The sequence below is a fragment of the Danio rerio genome, chromosome 23 (genome assembly GCF_049306965.1).
Source record: "Danio rerio strain Tuebingen ecotype United States chromosome 23, GRCz12tu, whole genome shotgun sequence".
NCBI lineage: Eukaryota > Metazoa > Chordata > Actinopteri > Cypriniformes > Danionidae > Danio > Danio rerio.
In genome coordinates, this window is record NC_133198.1 from 42,272,838 (window position 1) to 42,287,500 (window position 14,663).

The 14,663-nt window shown below is 34.8% G+C and overlaps 1 protein-coding gene across 2 annotated transcripts in view; it reads left to right on the forward strand.

Annotated features, from left to right (window-relative positions):
- atp9a (ATPase phospholipid transporting 9A) overlaps positions 1-14,663 on the forward strand; it is a 110,788-nt gene that overhangs the window by 32,693 nt on the left and 63,432 nt on the right. For both annotated transcript variants that reach the window (XM_073939324.1, XM_073939325.1), the window contains exons 10-13: positions 3,475-3,551; positions 3,709-3,869; positions 6,189-6,331; positions 11,940-12,052. In XM_073939324.1, coding sequence (XP_073795425.1) covers positions 3,475-3,551; positions 3,709-3,869; positions 6,189-6,331; positions 11,940-12,052 — 494 coding nt within the window. The remainder of the gene's footprint in view (positions 1-3,474; positions 3,552-3,708; positions 3,870-6,188; positions 6,332-11,939; positions 12,053-14,663) is intronic.

A 14,663-nucleotide genomic window follows, 5' to 3' on the forward strand; every position in this document is an offset into this window, starting at 1 on the left:
TTTTGCTTTCTCACTAAAATCGATACGCTCCAGAGTTCGTTTCAATCGAGCCGAGTCTACCTCATTCAGACGGTCTTGGACCGATTGATTTGGCGTGAATCCGAGCGTGATTGCTGGTTTCACATACGCCAAACGAACCGCGCTAACTGGGCAAACGAGACGTTTCCGAAACAAAAGTCTAGGGCTGCGTCTGAAACCACCTACTACTCAGTAGGTACTGCATTTGAATTTAAACGTACTACTCGGCCGTTAGAAAAATACGTTTTATATAGTATGAATGTGAAAAGTAGGAATGGAATTCGGACGTACTACATCCGCCATTTTGTCATGGTCACGTGACCTACCTGCGTCAATTGCGTCGCTTTATTCCCATTCATGAATTCGCTTGCGGGGCATCATGGGATAGCACAGCATGCATGGGATGCGCACTCTAGAATCTCGCCGGAAGTTGTAAGTCATCCGGGTACTTCTCGCATACTGATTTTCGAATTCTATGAATTCGGACATACTACTCGGCTCACATACTGATTTTAGCGTACTATATAGTATGGAAGTATGCGGTTTCGGATGCAGCGTAGGTGTGAAAGCACCCTTACATTTACACTATTTTTTAACGGAGTACAATGTTTTTATTTAATTTAACCCATTAACTTTACTTATCTTGACAATCATAAATCATATATATCATTTGCAGGCCTGAATCCAAAAAGTTGAGTCCCAGTTGAACAACTGGTGTATATTTGATTATTGTTTGAAACATAAAAAATTAACCACAAACTAACTTAATTTATATTTATATTTATAACTTAATTCAATGTAATATTTAATCTGTTTTGGTAATTCCACACTGCAATGATTGATATACATTAATAGCATAAATGTACCTAAATATAAGTGAGGTGGAGTAAAAGATCAAAATATCATGTTTAGGTTTTTGATGATATTATCATTGTTTTGACATTTGTGAGCTGCCATAATTGAGTATATGTCTTGCTTTGCAAAAAACAAAGGATCAATACACAAAAGTCATCATTTTAAGTTATATTTACTCTATTTCGTCAACAAAAATAGTGCATAGACTAAATTAAGGATAAATAGTTGGAATCGGTGATAATTTAAGATGACATTCTCAAGTATTTCATACTTTTAAGTGGTAGAGTATTTAATTTATAATCAAATTTTACGAGAAATCAGGCAATTATCGGCTTGTAGAACAGAAAACTAATTACTACAAAAAATTACAACAAACAACCACTTTAAATGCAGAATATGAAATGCTTTTAAAAGTCAGCTGTTTATGACAGGCAGAAGGTACCATCACAAAACATTGTCTAATAGTCTATTTATAGCAATAGACAAACATGCATATGCATTTATCTATGTTTATAATATACAAAGACCAAGGCCCCTTTCATACACTCTGCACAATAATGCACAAGACATGAATGGTGCAATTTGATGTTATTTTCAGACCAGCGCAACAGTAATTTTCATGTTTTGCTGCACATTTTTTAAATAGCAAAACTATTTGCGCCACTTTGTGGACTGATGGGCATGTTGGTATAAAAAGAAAGTGTGTTAGAGCGCATTGTTGGAGCGTTGCTATTTAGAGGAACTGAAATAGACACTGAAATGTCTAAAGTCCAGTGCAGAGCACGTCGGCTATGCGCCTCTGCGGGTCCAAAGGCTTACACATTGCTTAATACACACAGGATGTACAGCAATACACACATATCTTTACATACAAAAAAAATTAAAGGATTAAATGATACAAAAAGTTATTATTTTCTACATAAATATAAAAACCACAGCCTCCATGCCTTCTTTACCTAAATGGGCTTTCTTCCATTTAATTATGACAATTTTTGAATGATGTTATTCTCATTTCTACTTTTATTTATTATATGCATATTTATATTTGTTTTAATACAAACAAGTTTAGATTTGTCCTCCTGTCATGTTTTGGGGATGTTTGCATCACCACAAGAAACAAAATTAAGCATGTAAGGTAATTGATGTCTTCAGTGGATTGCGTACAACACCGTTTCCTTACTCCAGGGGGGTGTCCAAACTCGATCCTGGAGAGTCGCTGTCCTGCAGATTTTAGCTCCAACTTGCCTCAACACACCTGCAAAGAGAAAGCCTAGTAAGAGCTTGATTAGCTAGCCCAGGTGTGTCTGATTTTAGAAATACCTGCTTTACTCTATGAAAGTAAAGTAAAAAGTAAAGAGGCCGAATGGAGGAGGCTCATTCTTTATCCTCACACTGCAGATGGTATGTTTAACTGTTTTCTCGCTAGTTTTTACTCTTAAAAAGTCTGAAATGAAACATGCGCCATGGCGCGACACAATTGACTCTTAAAGGGAATGGGAGATGAGACTCTGATAGGTTTAATGCATGTTATGCTCAAAACACACCCATAACTCATTAAGAGAATAAGCACAACCCAGTTAGAACATGCGCCGTGGCTATTGCTTTTGCCCCATGCGCTTTAGACTTTACGCCTAGATCGTTAAAATAGAGCGCCAAATCTCAAAGAATTATCTGCACAATTGTTTTATTTAAAGTGCTCCAATTGCACTATTTTGTATGTTAATGATCCCCTACATTGGGTTTATATATCTATATAGAATAAGATAAAACCCGTAATATAATTTTCTTATAAAATCCAGTTCAGTCTTTTGTTATTGGTCAAAACCAAATGCCAATTACGATATCTGAATTGCAATTCTAAGCACTTGTAAACATGTACTACATTTGTTTTGCTATATTAATTTGAGCTTAAAGGGTTAAGGCTTAATGAATTTCTTTCTTCTCTCAAACACAAAAGCAGATATTTTGAAGAAAGCTGGGGAAAAAAACAGTAACTATTGACTACTTTTATATTTGTTTGTCAGCATTTTTCAAAATATCTTCTATTGTGTTTAACAGAAGAAGGAAACTCATAAAGGTTTGAAATATGGTAAATGATGACAGAATTTCCATTTTTTGGGTGAACTATCATCTTTGGGAGTCTATTTAAGTCTTCATCTTTGTTTTTGCAGTTAAATCTTTTTGTTTTTTTGCTTTTACAGGACTAAAAACAGCAACAATTCAGTATATTGACAACACAAACGTCAGCTCATCCAGGCTTTAGCTGGAACTACAATGTTTGAGGGTCAAAGTGTTTAAAACAGCCAATCAAGAGCAAAGACTGACATTATGCAGATTTTTACAAATGCATGTAGGTTTGTGCAGCAAGTAAGACTGTTTTGGACTATTTGTTTCATGTTTTTCACAATCACTTCCTTTTGGGAGACAAAACCTAATGATTTTTGAATATTTGCATACTTTTTACAGCCACAGACTGGGACATATCACACTACATGAACGTTCATGTCAGAAAAACCATAAGAGTGGCACTTTTTTCTGAGAGAAGCTTTTGTTTTTTAATGTTTTATAATAATATAATAATGTTTTGCTCTCTACTTCAAGGCACGGTAGTTGGGGTGGTGATTTACACTGGTAAAGAGCTGCGGAGTGTAATGAACACTTCCAACCCAAGGCATAAGGTAAAAATGGCAGTATTCTAAAGTCAAAATATTTCAGATAAGGCATTACATTTAAACATTTTTGGGCAAAAAAAAATATATATATATATAGAAAAAATTTTTTTATCAATATGAAAGACAGTATTTGGAGACAGTATGTGATGATGCGCTGTTGCAGATCGGCCTGTTTGACCTGGAGGTGAACTGCCTGACTAAGATCCTGTTCGGAGCTCTGGTCGTGGTGTCTCTGGTCATGGTGGCTCTGCAGCATTTCGCTGGACGCTGGTATCTCCAGATCTTCCGCTTCCTTCTACTTTTCTCCAACATCGTCCCCATCAGGTTGGATATCCTTCTGATTTGTCTGTAAAATCTAAACCCACTGAAGATATTATAAGTGCATTTGGAATGCTATCTCCAAACACAAGCCCCGCCCCCTTCATGGCGCTTCACATGTGATGTGCTTAAGCTTAACCACTTTCACTATGGAAGCATATGAGTAGCATAATTCAATTCAAAATGTAATATGTAAAATGGCAATGCAATATGTTAAATGGCAATGTATTTCTGTATTTGAATTTGCATTTTCCAAGACATTTGAGCAATGTTTGGTGCAGAATGAAAATGAAAATTAAATTACATTGTTTGCATTTCTCATTTCAAACACTGTTTTAATATGTAAATTGTATCCACATTTTAAAGCTTTATAAGTAGCTAAATTAAATTGAAAATGCTATACACAAACTGAATTTGATGTGAATAAAGTAAAAGCAGAAACTGTAGCAAAATGATCATTTAAATGTTATTTGTCCTAAATGCATTTACACTCGCGTCTAGGAAATGCAGGATTACATTTTCAGCATAACAGCATGGGATGTGTGTAGCAAAATTAATTTTGAAATTTAATACACAAAACGATAATGCAGTATGTAAATGGCAGTGTATTTCTGTATTTCAGTTAGCATTTTCCAAGACATATGTGCAATGTTTGCTGCAGAATGAAAATGAAAATGAAAAAAAACATAATGCATTTTCATTTAACACATCGCGACGAGTGAAAGCCGATTTGAAATTGAAAATGCATTCTGGCCTGGCCACGCCCACAGACGGCCACCGTTGCTGCAAGGCAGGTTTTAGGGTATGTCGTCACAGCTGCAGCGAGGACTATTTGGGACATTTGGCATCATAAACATGGCGAAGTCTGTTCCTCAGCGGCTTCGTGAAGCTGCACGAGCCCTCAAACGTGAACTGGGAAATACTTTAGAAAGCCAATCACCTCCTAGCTCAGTAAACCTGGCTTAAGGTGTGATATTCGCGCACGCAGTTTTAGGGATCATCTGCAAATTACATCGACAGAACCTAAAGGGGCTTTAGCTGATGTGTACTGTATGCTTATGACAAGAGCTATTGCCCATTTTTGCATTGTATGTACCATATAGTTAGAGGTATAGTAGCTTTGCTACCTGTATTAAATCTAACCATTTATTGGAATCTCCTGAATTTTTTTCTGCTTTGCGTTACTGTGCGTTTTGGTTCTGTTGATGTAATTTGCAGATGATCCCTAAAACTGCATGCGCGAATATCAAACCTAAGGCTAAGTTTACTGAGCTAGGAGGTGATTTCTTTTCTAAAGTATTTCCCAGTTCACGCTCGAATGCTCGTGCAGCTTCACGAAGCCGCTGAGGAACAGACTTCGCCATGTTTATGATGCCAAATGTCCCAAATAGTCCTCGCTGCAGCTGTGACGACATACCCTAAAACCTGCCTTGCAGCAACGGTGGCCGTCTGTGGGCGTGGCCAGGCCAGAATGCATTTTCAATTTCAAATCGGCTTTCATTCGTCGCGATGTGTTAAATGAAAATGCATTATGTTTTTTTTCATTTTCATTTTCATTCTGCAGCAAACATTGCACATATGTCTTGGAAAATGCTAACTGAAATACAGAAATACACTGCCATTTACATACTGCATTATCGTTTTGTGTATTAAATTTCAAAATTAATTTTGCTACACACATCCCATGCTGTTATGCTGAAAATGTAATCCTGCATTTCCTAGACGCGAGTGTAAATGCATTTAGGACAAATAACATTTAAATGATCATTTTGCTACAGTTTCTGCTTTTGCTTTATTCACATCAAATTCAGTTTGTGTATAGCATTTTCAATTTAATTTAGCTACTTATAAAGCTTTAAAATGTGGATACAATTTACATATTAAAACAGTGTTTGAAATGAGAAATGCAAACAATGTAATTTAATTTTCATTTTCATTCTGCACCAAACATTGCTCATATGTCTTGGAAAATGCAAATTCAAATACAGAAATTCATTGCCATTTAACATATTGCATTGCCATTTTGCATATTACATTTTGAATTGAATTATGCTACTCGTATGCTTCCATATTTCACTGGCAGAATGCTACAAAACGCTATTGGCCGTTTTTTTTTAAAGGGGAGGGGCTACTGTATGCCCCACCCTCTATTATTATTTTGTTTAGTTGAGATTATATCAAACATCAAATAAAAAAAATGCACATTTCAAAAGACTGCACAGGACCTTTAAAGATTATGAGAGCATGTAAATTAAAAAAAGCAAGAATAAATCAACTAAAAGATACAGCAAAACTTACTTTAACAATTTTTTTTTTCTTTTCCAGTCTGCGTGTGAATTTGGACATGGGCAAAATGGTGTTCAGTTGGATGATAAAGAAAGACTCTAAAATCCCCGGGACGGTGGTTCGAGCTAGTACTATACCAGAGCAGCTGGGCCGCATCTCTTATCTGCTCACGGACAAAACCGGTATGATTGAATTCAACTCTGAACACAAAATCTGCATCTGTGTTGATAGCAGCTAAAGCTGACAGAGATTTTAGTAGGATTCTTGATGCACTTAGCCTACATTTGTATAACCCGGCATATAAATGTTCAGGATAAAACATTGAAAATGAAAACTTTTAATAATTTTTAATAGCAGGATAATAATTTTTCTTAACAGTTTTAGAATGATTTTTGAGTGATTTAGCTAATGAATCTTAGTTAGGCTTAGTTCACTTAAGATTCAGTTCAGCTCAGTATGAATGTCATTGTTTAGTAATGTGATGTAACTACCTAGCAACTCCTAAGCAACTATCTTAGCAACAACAAAGCAGTGTAAAGTCTAGAAGGGATACATCTGCAGATACTCACATCAGTGTAGCATCGTTTTTGTGACACTGTGCAACAATAATTAATATCGGTATAATTACTGTTTTACATTACTGTGAGGGTTGGGTTTAAGGTAGGGGTAGACATTAATGAAATACAATTACTGCATAATTTAATAAATAACACAAAATATTTCTCGTTAACTTTCGGCTGTAGCAGTATCTAGGGTTGGGTACCGAAACCCTATCTAACCGTTATGCACTGGACTGAATTAGCATATGAATTTTGTTGTCACTGGTGCTGAGACAAGGAAGTAAGAAGCATCAAGGAGTACATCAAAGGCACACATTGGTGCGCGTTGTGTCACACCAACTCTAATGCGCATGAAATCAACTTAAAGACAGAGGAATGCACATCATCTGGCACTTTTACTTAGTGCGTTTACATGGACACCAATACTACGATTTTAATATGATTAAGACAATAATCTGATTAAGAGTCTAGACTAACATGTAAACAGAGATTTTTGATGAACTTAAAGGACCACAGACACCCGCATCACAAAATGCGGAGGTTTTTTCTTTCCGTTCGGCATGTTTTAATTCCATTAAAACAACACTCTTCCACCAGTCTTTACTTCATATTCTCATCCAACACCTCAGTTTGTCACGGGGCATAAACAATATGTGGATAAATGAAAGTGAAACTGCAGTTAAAGAAAAAAGAAAATAATACATTTCTAGTATCTCACCAGTTTCATCACCCCTTCACTGGCTCCCAGTCCAATTTAGGATTCAGTATAAGTTATTGCTATTTGTTTTTAAAGGTTTCAATGGTCTGGCACCTACTTACATCGGTGAGCTTTTTTACTGACATACTTTATTGAGGCCAATCAGGTCAGAAAACCAGTTTCAGCTAGTTGTTCCCAAATCACAGTTAAAATCAAGAGGTGACAGAGCTTATATATATATATGAGCAAATGTCAACCTTCCCATGTAAAAAATGTTGTTTTCGCCAAAATATCGAAACCATTTCTGTGTTTTTTTTATTTGTTTAGGCTTGTATTTTACTTTAAATACTCAAAAATGTCTCAGCCAATGTTTTCAAACAATTATATTTGATATTTGAAGTCGCACAAGTGGCAATTTCACATCCATAACACAGAGATGTCACATCCATAATAATGAACTTTCCTTATAAATGCAAAAATGCTAAATAAAATAAAATCACTCATGTTTGTTCTATAGTGAGCCAGCTCTTATCCTTTGAATTAGAATTATTTCTTTTGGCTTGTGCAGTTAAATTCACAGAATTTCTACAAAGTAGTTTGTACACTGTAAACTCTCTAACTTTTTTCATCACATCCATAACGCATGGTTGTTTTTCCTCACTTAAAATATAAAAAATGGTTACAGATTGATATTTTTCTGCTCCCACAACTCTGTTGTTAATTATTTTGAAAAAAATAAACGGATGTTTCAATATTATGTTAACATATACTTCCTCTGTCAATTTATTTTTTGAGATTTTACAGCAAATGTCACATCCATAATGCTGGAATTGCTCATACAGTTGAAGTCACAATTATTTGCCCCCCTATTTATTTTTTTCTTTAATTTCTGTTTACGGAGAAGATTTTTTCAACACATTCTTAACATAATAGTTTTAATAACTCATCTCTAATAACTGATTTATTTTATTTTTGCTATGATGACAGTACATAATATTGGACTAGATATTTTTCAAGATACTTCTATACAGCTTAAAGTGACATTTAATGGCTTAACTAGGCTAATTAGGTTAATCAGGCAGGTAAGGGTAATTAGGCAAGGTATTGTATAAAAATGGTTTGTTCTGTAGACTATCGAAGAAATATATAGCTTAAAGGGGCTAATAATTTGTCCTTAAAATGTTTTTTTAAAAATTAAAAACGTTTTTTCTAGACAAAATAAATAGCTTTTATTCTAGACAAAATTAAACAAATAAGACTTTCTTTAGAAGAAAAAATATTATCAGATATACTGTAAAAAATTTCCTTGCTCTGCTAAACATCATTTGGGAAACATTTTAAAAAGAAAAAAAAAACTCCAAAGGGGAGCTAATAATTCTAAATAAAAATAAAGACTTCAACTGTATTTAAAAAGTATAGATTTTGTATGCTGGTCTTTTTGTAAAGCACTTTGGTCAAAATCTGTTGTTTTTAAATGTGCTCTATAAATAATGCAAACAAACTAAATAAAAAAATAAAAAATTAAACACCTGAAATTACATGAAACTGGAGGATGCATGGATAGCGTGGTGTGCTATAACATGTAAAACAGAATCATGAAAGGAACATTCAAAAAGCAACTCATGTAAAAACCTAAATCGTATTATTGTCTTCTTCAACTTAAGGCAAATCATTCAATTACTGATGTCCATGTAAATGTTGTCACAAGTCCTAACCCTAGAAAAGGTGTTCCCTGATTTCGATGACCGGTTAGTAGTTTTGTAGTTAGCTTAAGTTGTAATGTTAGTTGCATAATGCAAATTTTCAAAAGAAATATATATAAGAAATATATAAGAAATATATTAATGCTTTTCAATTCAAATATATAAAATATGAATTAATGTTTACTTTAAACTTTTTTTACTGTTCAATTAAAATGATTAAAATATTTTTTTGTACAATAAAAGTTTTTCCTAAAGTCATCCATCATAATTTTGTGACACAAAAGTATCGGTTAAGGCACCAGTACAATTTTAAAAGCATTGATTTAGCACCAGTATCGAAACAATACTCAACCCTACCTGTATCCCTTCTAGCAACAACCACAAAACAACAGATGCTTTCACAACAACCTCCTAAAAAGTCCAAATCTCTTCATATAAGTGAAACTGGATTACAAGAATGAAGCTATTATATGCGACAGGAGAAAAGACAATACACAAGCTGTGGCTCTGACAGCTTAAATTTACGCTCCCTAATGCCACAGTGCTTTTTCTGAATGAACCAAAGCAAAAATAAGCCTGCGTGTTTGAGAGCCGATAGCGTTGAAGTGTTTTTTAATAGTTTCCTCCAGTAGCTCACATACAGTCTGTGTGCCGACAACCAAGACATGCCACTTATTACAGCTTTAAATCAGAGATGAGCTGACGGTTCCCATCCTCGCACGCCTACCGTACAGAGCAAATTTATGCGTTCGAACGCCTGTAAAAATGACCGGCTGTAGCTTGACGGAGGCAGTGAATAAAAAGGGTCAAAGGTCATCGTAATGTAAGGGTCGAGCAGCGACGCCTGACTGAAATACTACCGGCAGGTTGTGTTTTAGAGCATGAGGTGTCAGGAAACAAACCTGAGGCTCTTTTGTCATTAACGAGCCATTAGTTGTTCATACTGTTTAGTTTGAGCCTGCAGGAAGTGCATGTCCATCAGGGAGGCTGTTAGGGGCTGACGGTGTTTGGTTTTGTCTGAAATTTGATGGTAATAGATTGAACTTTACTGTAATCATTTTATTTTAAGCATTTTTGTAGTTTTTTTGCACATCTGTAAAGCTTTTATTCACTTGGCTTTTTAAAGTTGCTTTAGTATATTAGGTTAGGCAAGATTAAAATGATTAATGTTGTCTAGGAAAGTCAAACTAATAGAATAGTTAAATTCAAGAGTTTGCAAATAGGTTTATTTCAAGTATCTAAAACTCAATAGGAAAAATAATATTTCTTATTGATGCTATAACTTTTCACAGTGATGGTTTGCGGATGAAAGGGCATCCACTGCGTAAAACATATGCTGGATAAGTTGGCGGTTCATTCCGCTGTGGCCACCCCAAATTAATAAAGGGACTAAGCCGAAAAGAAAATGAATGAATGAATATTATTACTATTAATACTATTACTAATCATACTGTTAAAAGTATTAATAGAAAAAAAATAGTTATATATATATAAATATATATATGTGTATATATATATATATATATATATATATATATATATATATATATTTATATATATATTTATATATTTATATATATATATATGTATGTGTGTGTGTGTGTGTGTGTGTGTGTGTGTGTGTGTGTATATGTATAGATGTATATGTATATATGTGTGTATATATACGTGTGTGTGTGTGTGTATATGTATATATGTATATGTATGTATGTGTGTATATATACGTGTGTGTGTGTGTGTGTGTGTATATATATAAATGCAGAATTCAAAATTACAGAATGTGTACACACACACACAGCATACCTGCCTACACTCCCGTTTTTCCCGGGAGTCTCCCGTATTTCAGACCCATCTCCCGCCCTTCTCCCATATTGTTCTGTGTCCTGGAAAACTCCCGGAATTCCGCCCTTTTTTACACTGGCCGGCTAGCTTTTTTGTTCGGTCCATGGAATGAAATGCGCGTTATCCTACTGGAAGTAGCCATCAGAAGATGGGTACACTGTGGTCATAAAGGGATAAACATGGTCAACAACAATACTCCCGTAGGCTGTGGCATTGACATGATGCTAAAGTGGTACTAATGGGCCTAAAGTGTGCCAAGAAAATATCCCCCACACCATTACACCACCACTACCAGTCTGAACTGTTAATTCAAGGCAGGATGGATCCATGCTTTCATGTTGTTGATGGCAAATTCTGACCCTACCATCCGAAATTCACAGCAGAAATCGAGACTCATCAGACCAGGCAACATTTTTCCAATCTTCTGTTTTCCGATTTTAGTGAGACTGTGCCAATTGTAGTCTCAGTTTCCTGTTCTTAGCTGACAGAAGCGGCACCCGGTGTGGTCTTCTGCTGCTGTAGCCCATCCGCCTCGAGGTTCTCTAGGAAACACCCATACACTCTCATTCACACACATACACAATGGACAATTTAGTTTACCCAATTAACCTGAAGCGCTTGTTTTTGGAAAACCGGAGCACCTGGAGGAAACCCACTCAAACACGGGGAGAACATGCAAACTCCACACAGAAACGCCAACTGACCCAGCCGGGACTTGAACCAATGACCTTGTTGCTGTGAGGCGACAGTCCTAACCACTGAGCCACCGTGTCGGCCTTTATTTTATGTTTAACTATAATTATGTTTTTAGATTTAGTAGCCATCATATATATCAGATTTTAAATGTTAATGGATTTCAGTTTTAGTTAATAATAGCATCAGTGCAGGTTACTAAAACATCTGTTAAAATGTCATGCTTTAGCTGCAACTGTATAAGCAGATGTGTTTGTTTGGCCTCGTCCACCTCTAACATTGCTGTTTCTGGCAGGGACTCTGACTCAGAATGAGATGGTGTTCAGACGTCTTCATCTGGGAACAGTGGCTTATGGGATGGACTCGATGGATGAAGTGCAGAGTCACGTGTTCAGTGCTTACACTCAGGTATTCCCAGAATTCCCTGTTTTTATATGCGAGTTGATGTAATATTTTTTTTTTTGTTTAAATTTATTTTTATTTAATATTTTAGAGTCCATCTTTCCTTTTTTTTAGATTGTTGGCTTTTATTTCATTTTTATTATTATTTTTTGCTCAGTCTTTTTGCCCAATATTTATTATATCTATTTATTTATTTGTTTATTTTTATTTTTTGTCTGGTTTTTCTTTGTATTTATGGCTTAATGTTGTTATAATTTAATTTAATTAAAATATTAATCCTAATTTTTTTTTTTTTTTTTACAAATTTTAGAGCTTTATCTTTATTTTTTAGATTTAATTTTATTTTATTTGACTTTATTTAATTTTTTGTCTTACAACCTTTTATTATATTTTATTCATATTTTGGCTGCAAAAAAGTAGTTATTTCTATGTATTTATGTCTTGCAGCATCTTTATAATGAAAAATCATAAAATTAATCATACATATTTTGTGAGTTAATGTGATTAAAAAAATAATCCTTATTAAATTTTATTGTAGTAATTTTACAGTTAATCTTTTTTTAGATAGTTGGCAGTACAATATATATATATTTTATTTAAACTTTTGACCTAATATTTGTATTTTATTTTATATCTTTTTTTGTCCTTACTCATTATATTTTATTCTTAAAAACATATTTTGGCAGCAAAAAAGATAGATTTTTTTCTATGTATTTATTAGGGATGTGACAAGATTGCATATGATAAGATCTTGCAAGATTAAATCGCGACAAGGTTTCTTGTCAAGGTGAAAAGTTGTCTTGTGAGTTGTGATGTTATGATGTGATTGGATTTGAACTGCAAATCAGGTGCTTTGCACACACCTGAAAACCCAACCCACCGTGGCCTCGAAGTTGCGTGTGTCACTCGGTTGGGTGGGTGAGGTTGATGTAACCATTCTTTTTTCACCAGAGTTCAGCGGCTGCCGTGTCCAACAGAGGCTACAAATTCTGCCATACACACACATTAACCATGCTTCATAACCATGTGATGGAATTGCACTTTAGATATGCTGAAAATCATAATCGTCATAAACGCAAACGGAATTAAGACATGTGGACTATTGGTATTTTAGTCTCATTATTGAAGTGCAGTACAGACATGTACAGACCTATATCAAACTATTAATATCGTGAAGGACTTTTAGCCGCATTCTGTAACAAGACTGAGTCTAATTACTGAGTCAGTAATGTACCACTGATACACAAATCTATAAGCGCACACACACACACATACAATAACTCCTCTACACTCGTCACATCATCATTACCAGTAGCAAAAATTAGAATCTTTTTTTTTTAAGCTCAATTTGTGGAAAGGAGTTAGATTTCTCATGTAAGGTCAGTATTTTGTAGTGTTTGCCTGTCCTTAGAAGTAGAATATACGATTAAATAGAAGACTAAAATAGAAATAAAATACCATTCATTGCCATTTTTTTTTTTTTTAAAAAGCACCTAAATTGTTTTGCATTTTGGACTTTCAGTAGTGACTATTTAACCACACTGAACTGAGCTAAACTGAACTGAACTTAAACACTGAAAACTGAACTACACTGTTTCAATTTACTATGATCTTCTAATTGAAGCTGCTTTGACACAAGCCCCTTTCACACAGTGATACCGGTAAATATCTGGAAAATTTCCGAAACGACTTTACCGGTATATTCAAAAAAATGCTGTTCACGAGGACGTTACGGAAATTTTCCGGAAAAGAGCATTCACACATCCATTCCAAAATACCGGTAAATTCTGACATCATTCACCACAAATGAGCTTTAAACGGCTGCGCTTGTATTTGTAAACATTTGACTAAATTACAAACTCTGTGGATGATCAATATTGTGAACAACTTTCTCAGGATCACTTTCGCATGTCGAGATGTTCATAATATGTGCGTGTGCAGGCGCTCACAGGCTGTTTCACAAGCACATGCAAAGCTTGAAGGTAAATGAACAACGGCTTATCATAAGCATCTCATCGATGATTATTTACACAGTTGGCATTAAGAAGAACATATAAACGTGATCTGACTAACTTCTAGCAGCTAAATGTGTCTGGAAAAATATTCAAAGACTTTTATTCTCACAAACCGCGCAGACGTAAATGCGTCTGACTGTTGTGATTGGCTAAAGCAGACGTCTCACGTCAACACGTTCTAGACGTGCACGCGCTTATTACGGCAATCTTCCTTCTGTATTCACACAGCGCAGCATTCCGGCAAATTGCCGGTAATCTTACAACTTCTCTTTCCAGAAAATAGCCAGAATGAATTTACCGGTATTTTCAAAAAGGACCGCCAATTTTCCGGAAAGGTCTGTATGTGTGAAAGGGGCTACAGTCTACATTGTAAAAGCGCTATACAAATAAAGGTGAATTGAATAAAGGTGAATTTTGTGATTTTTTTTTTTTTTTTTCTTTTTTTCAGTTGATTAAAAATCTATTAGCAAAATATTTCGCAGTGTTTGTGTGTGTCTTTGACGGCACATAATTCATTAAAACAGAAGTAAAATAATGATCATTACAAGTTAGAAAAAAAAGCACCTAAATAGTTTTGCATTTTGGGCTTTGTTTTTTTCACA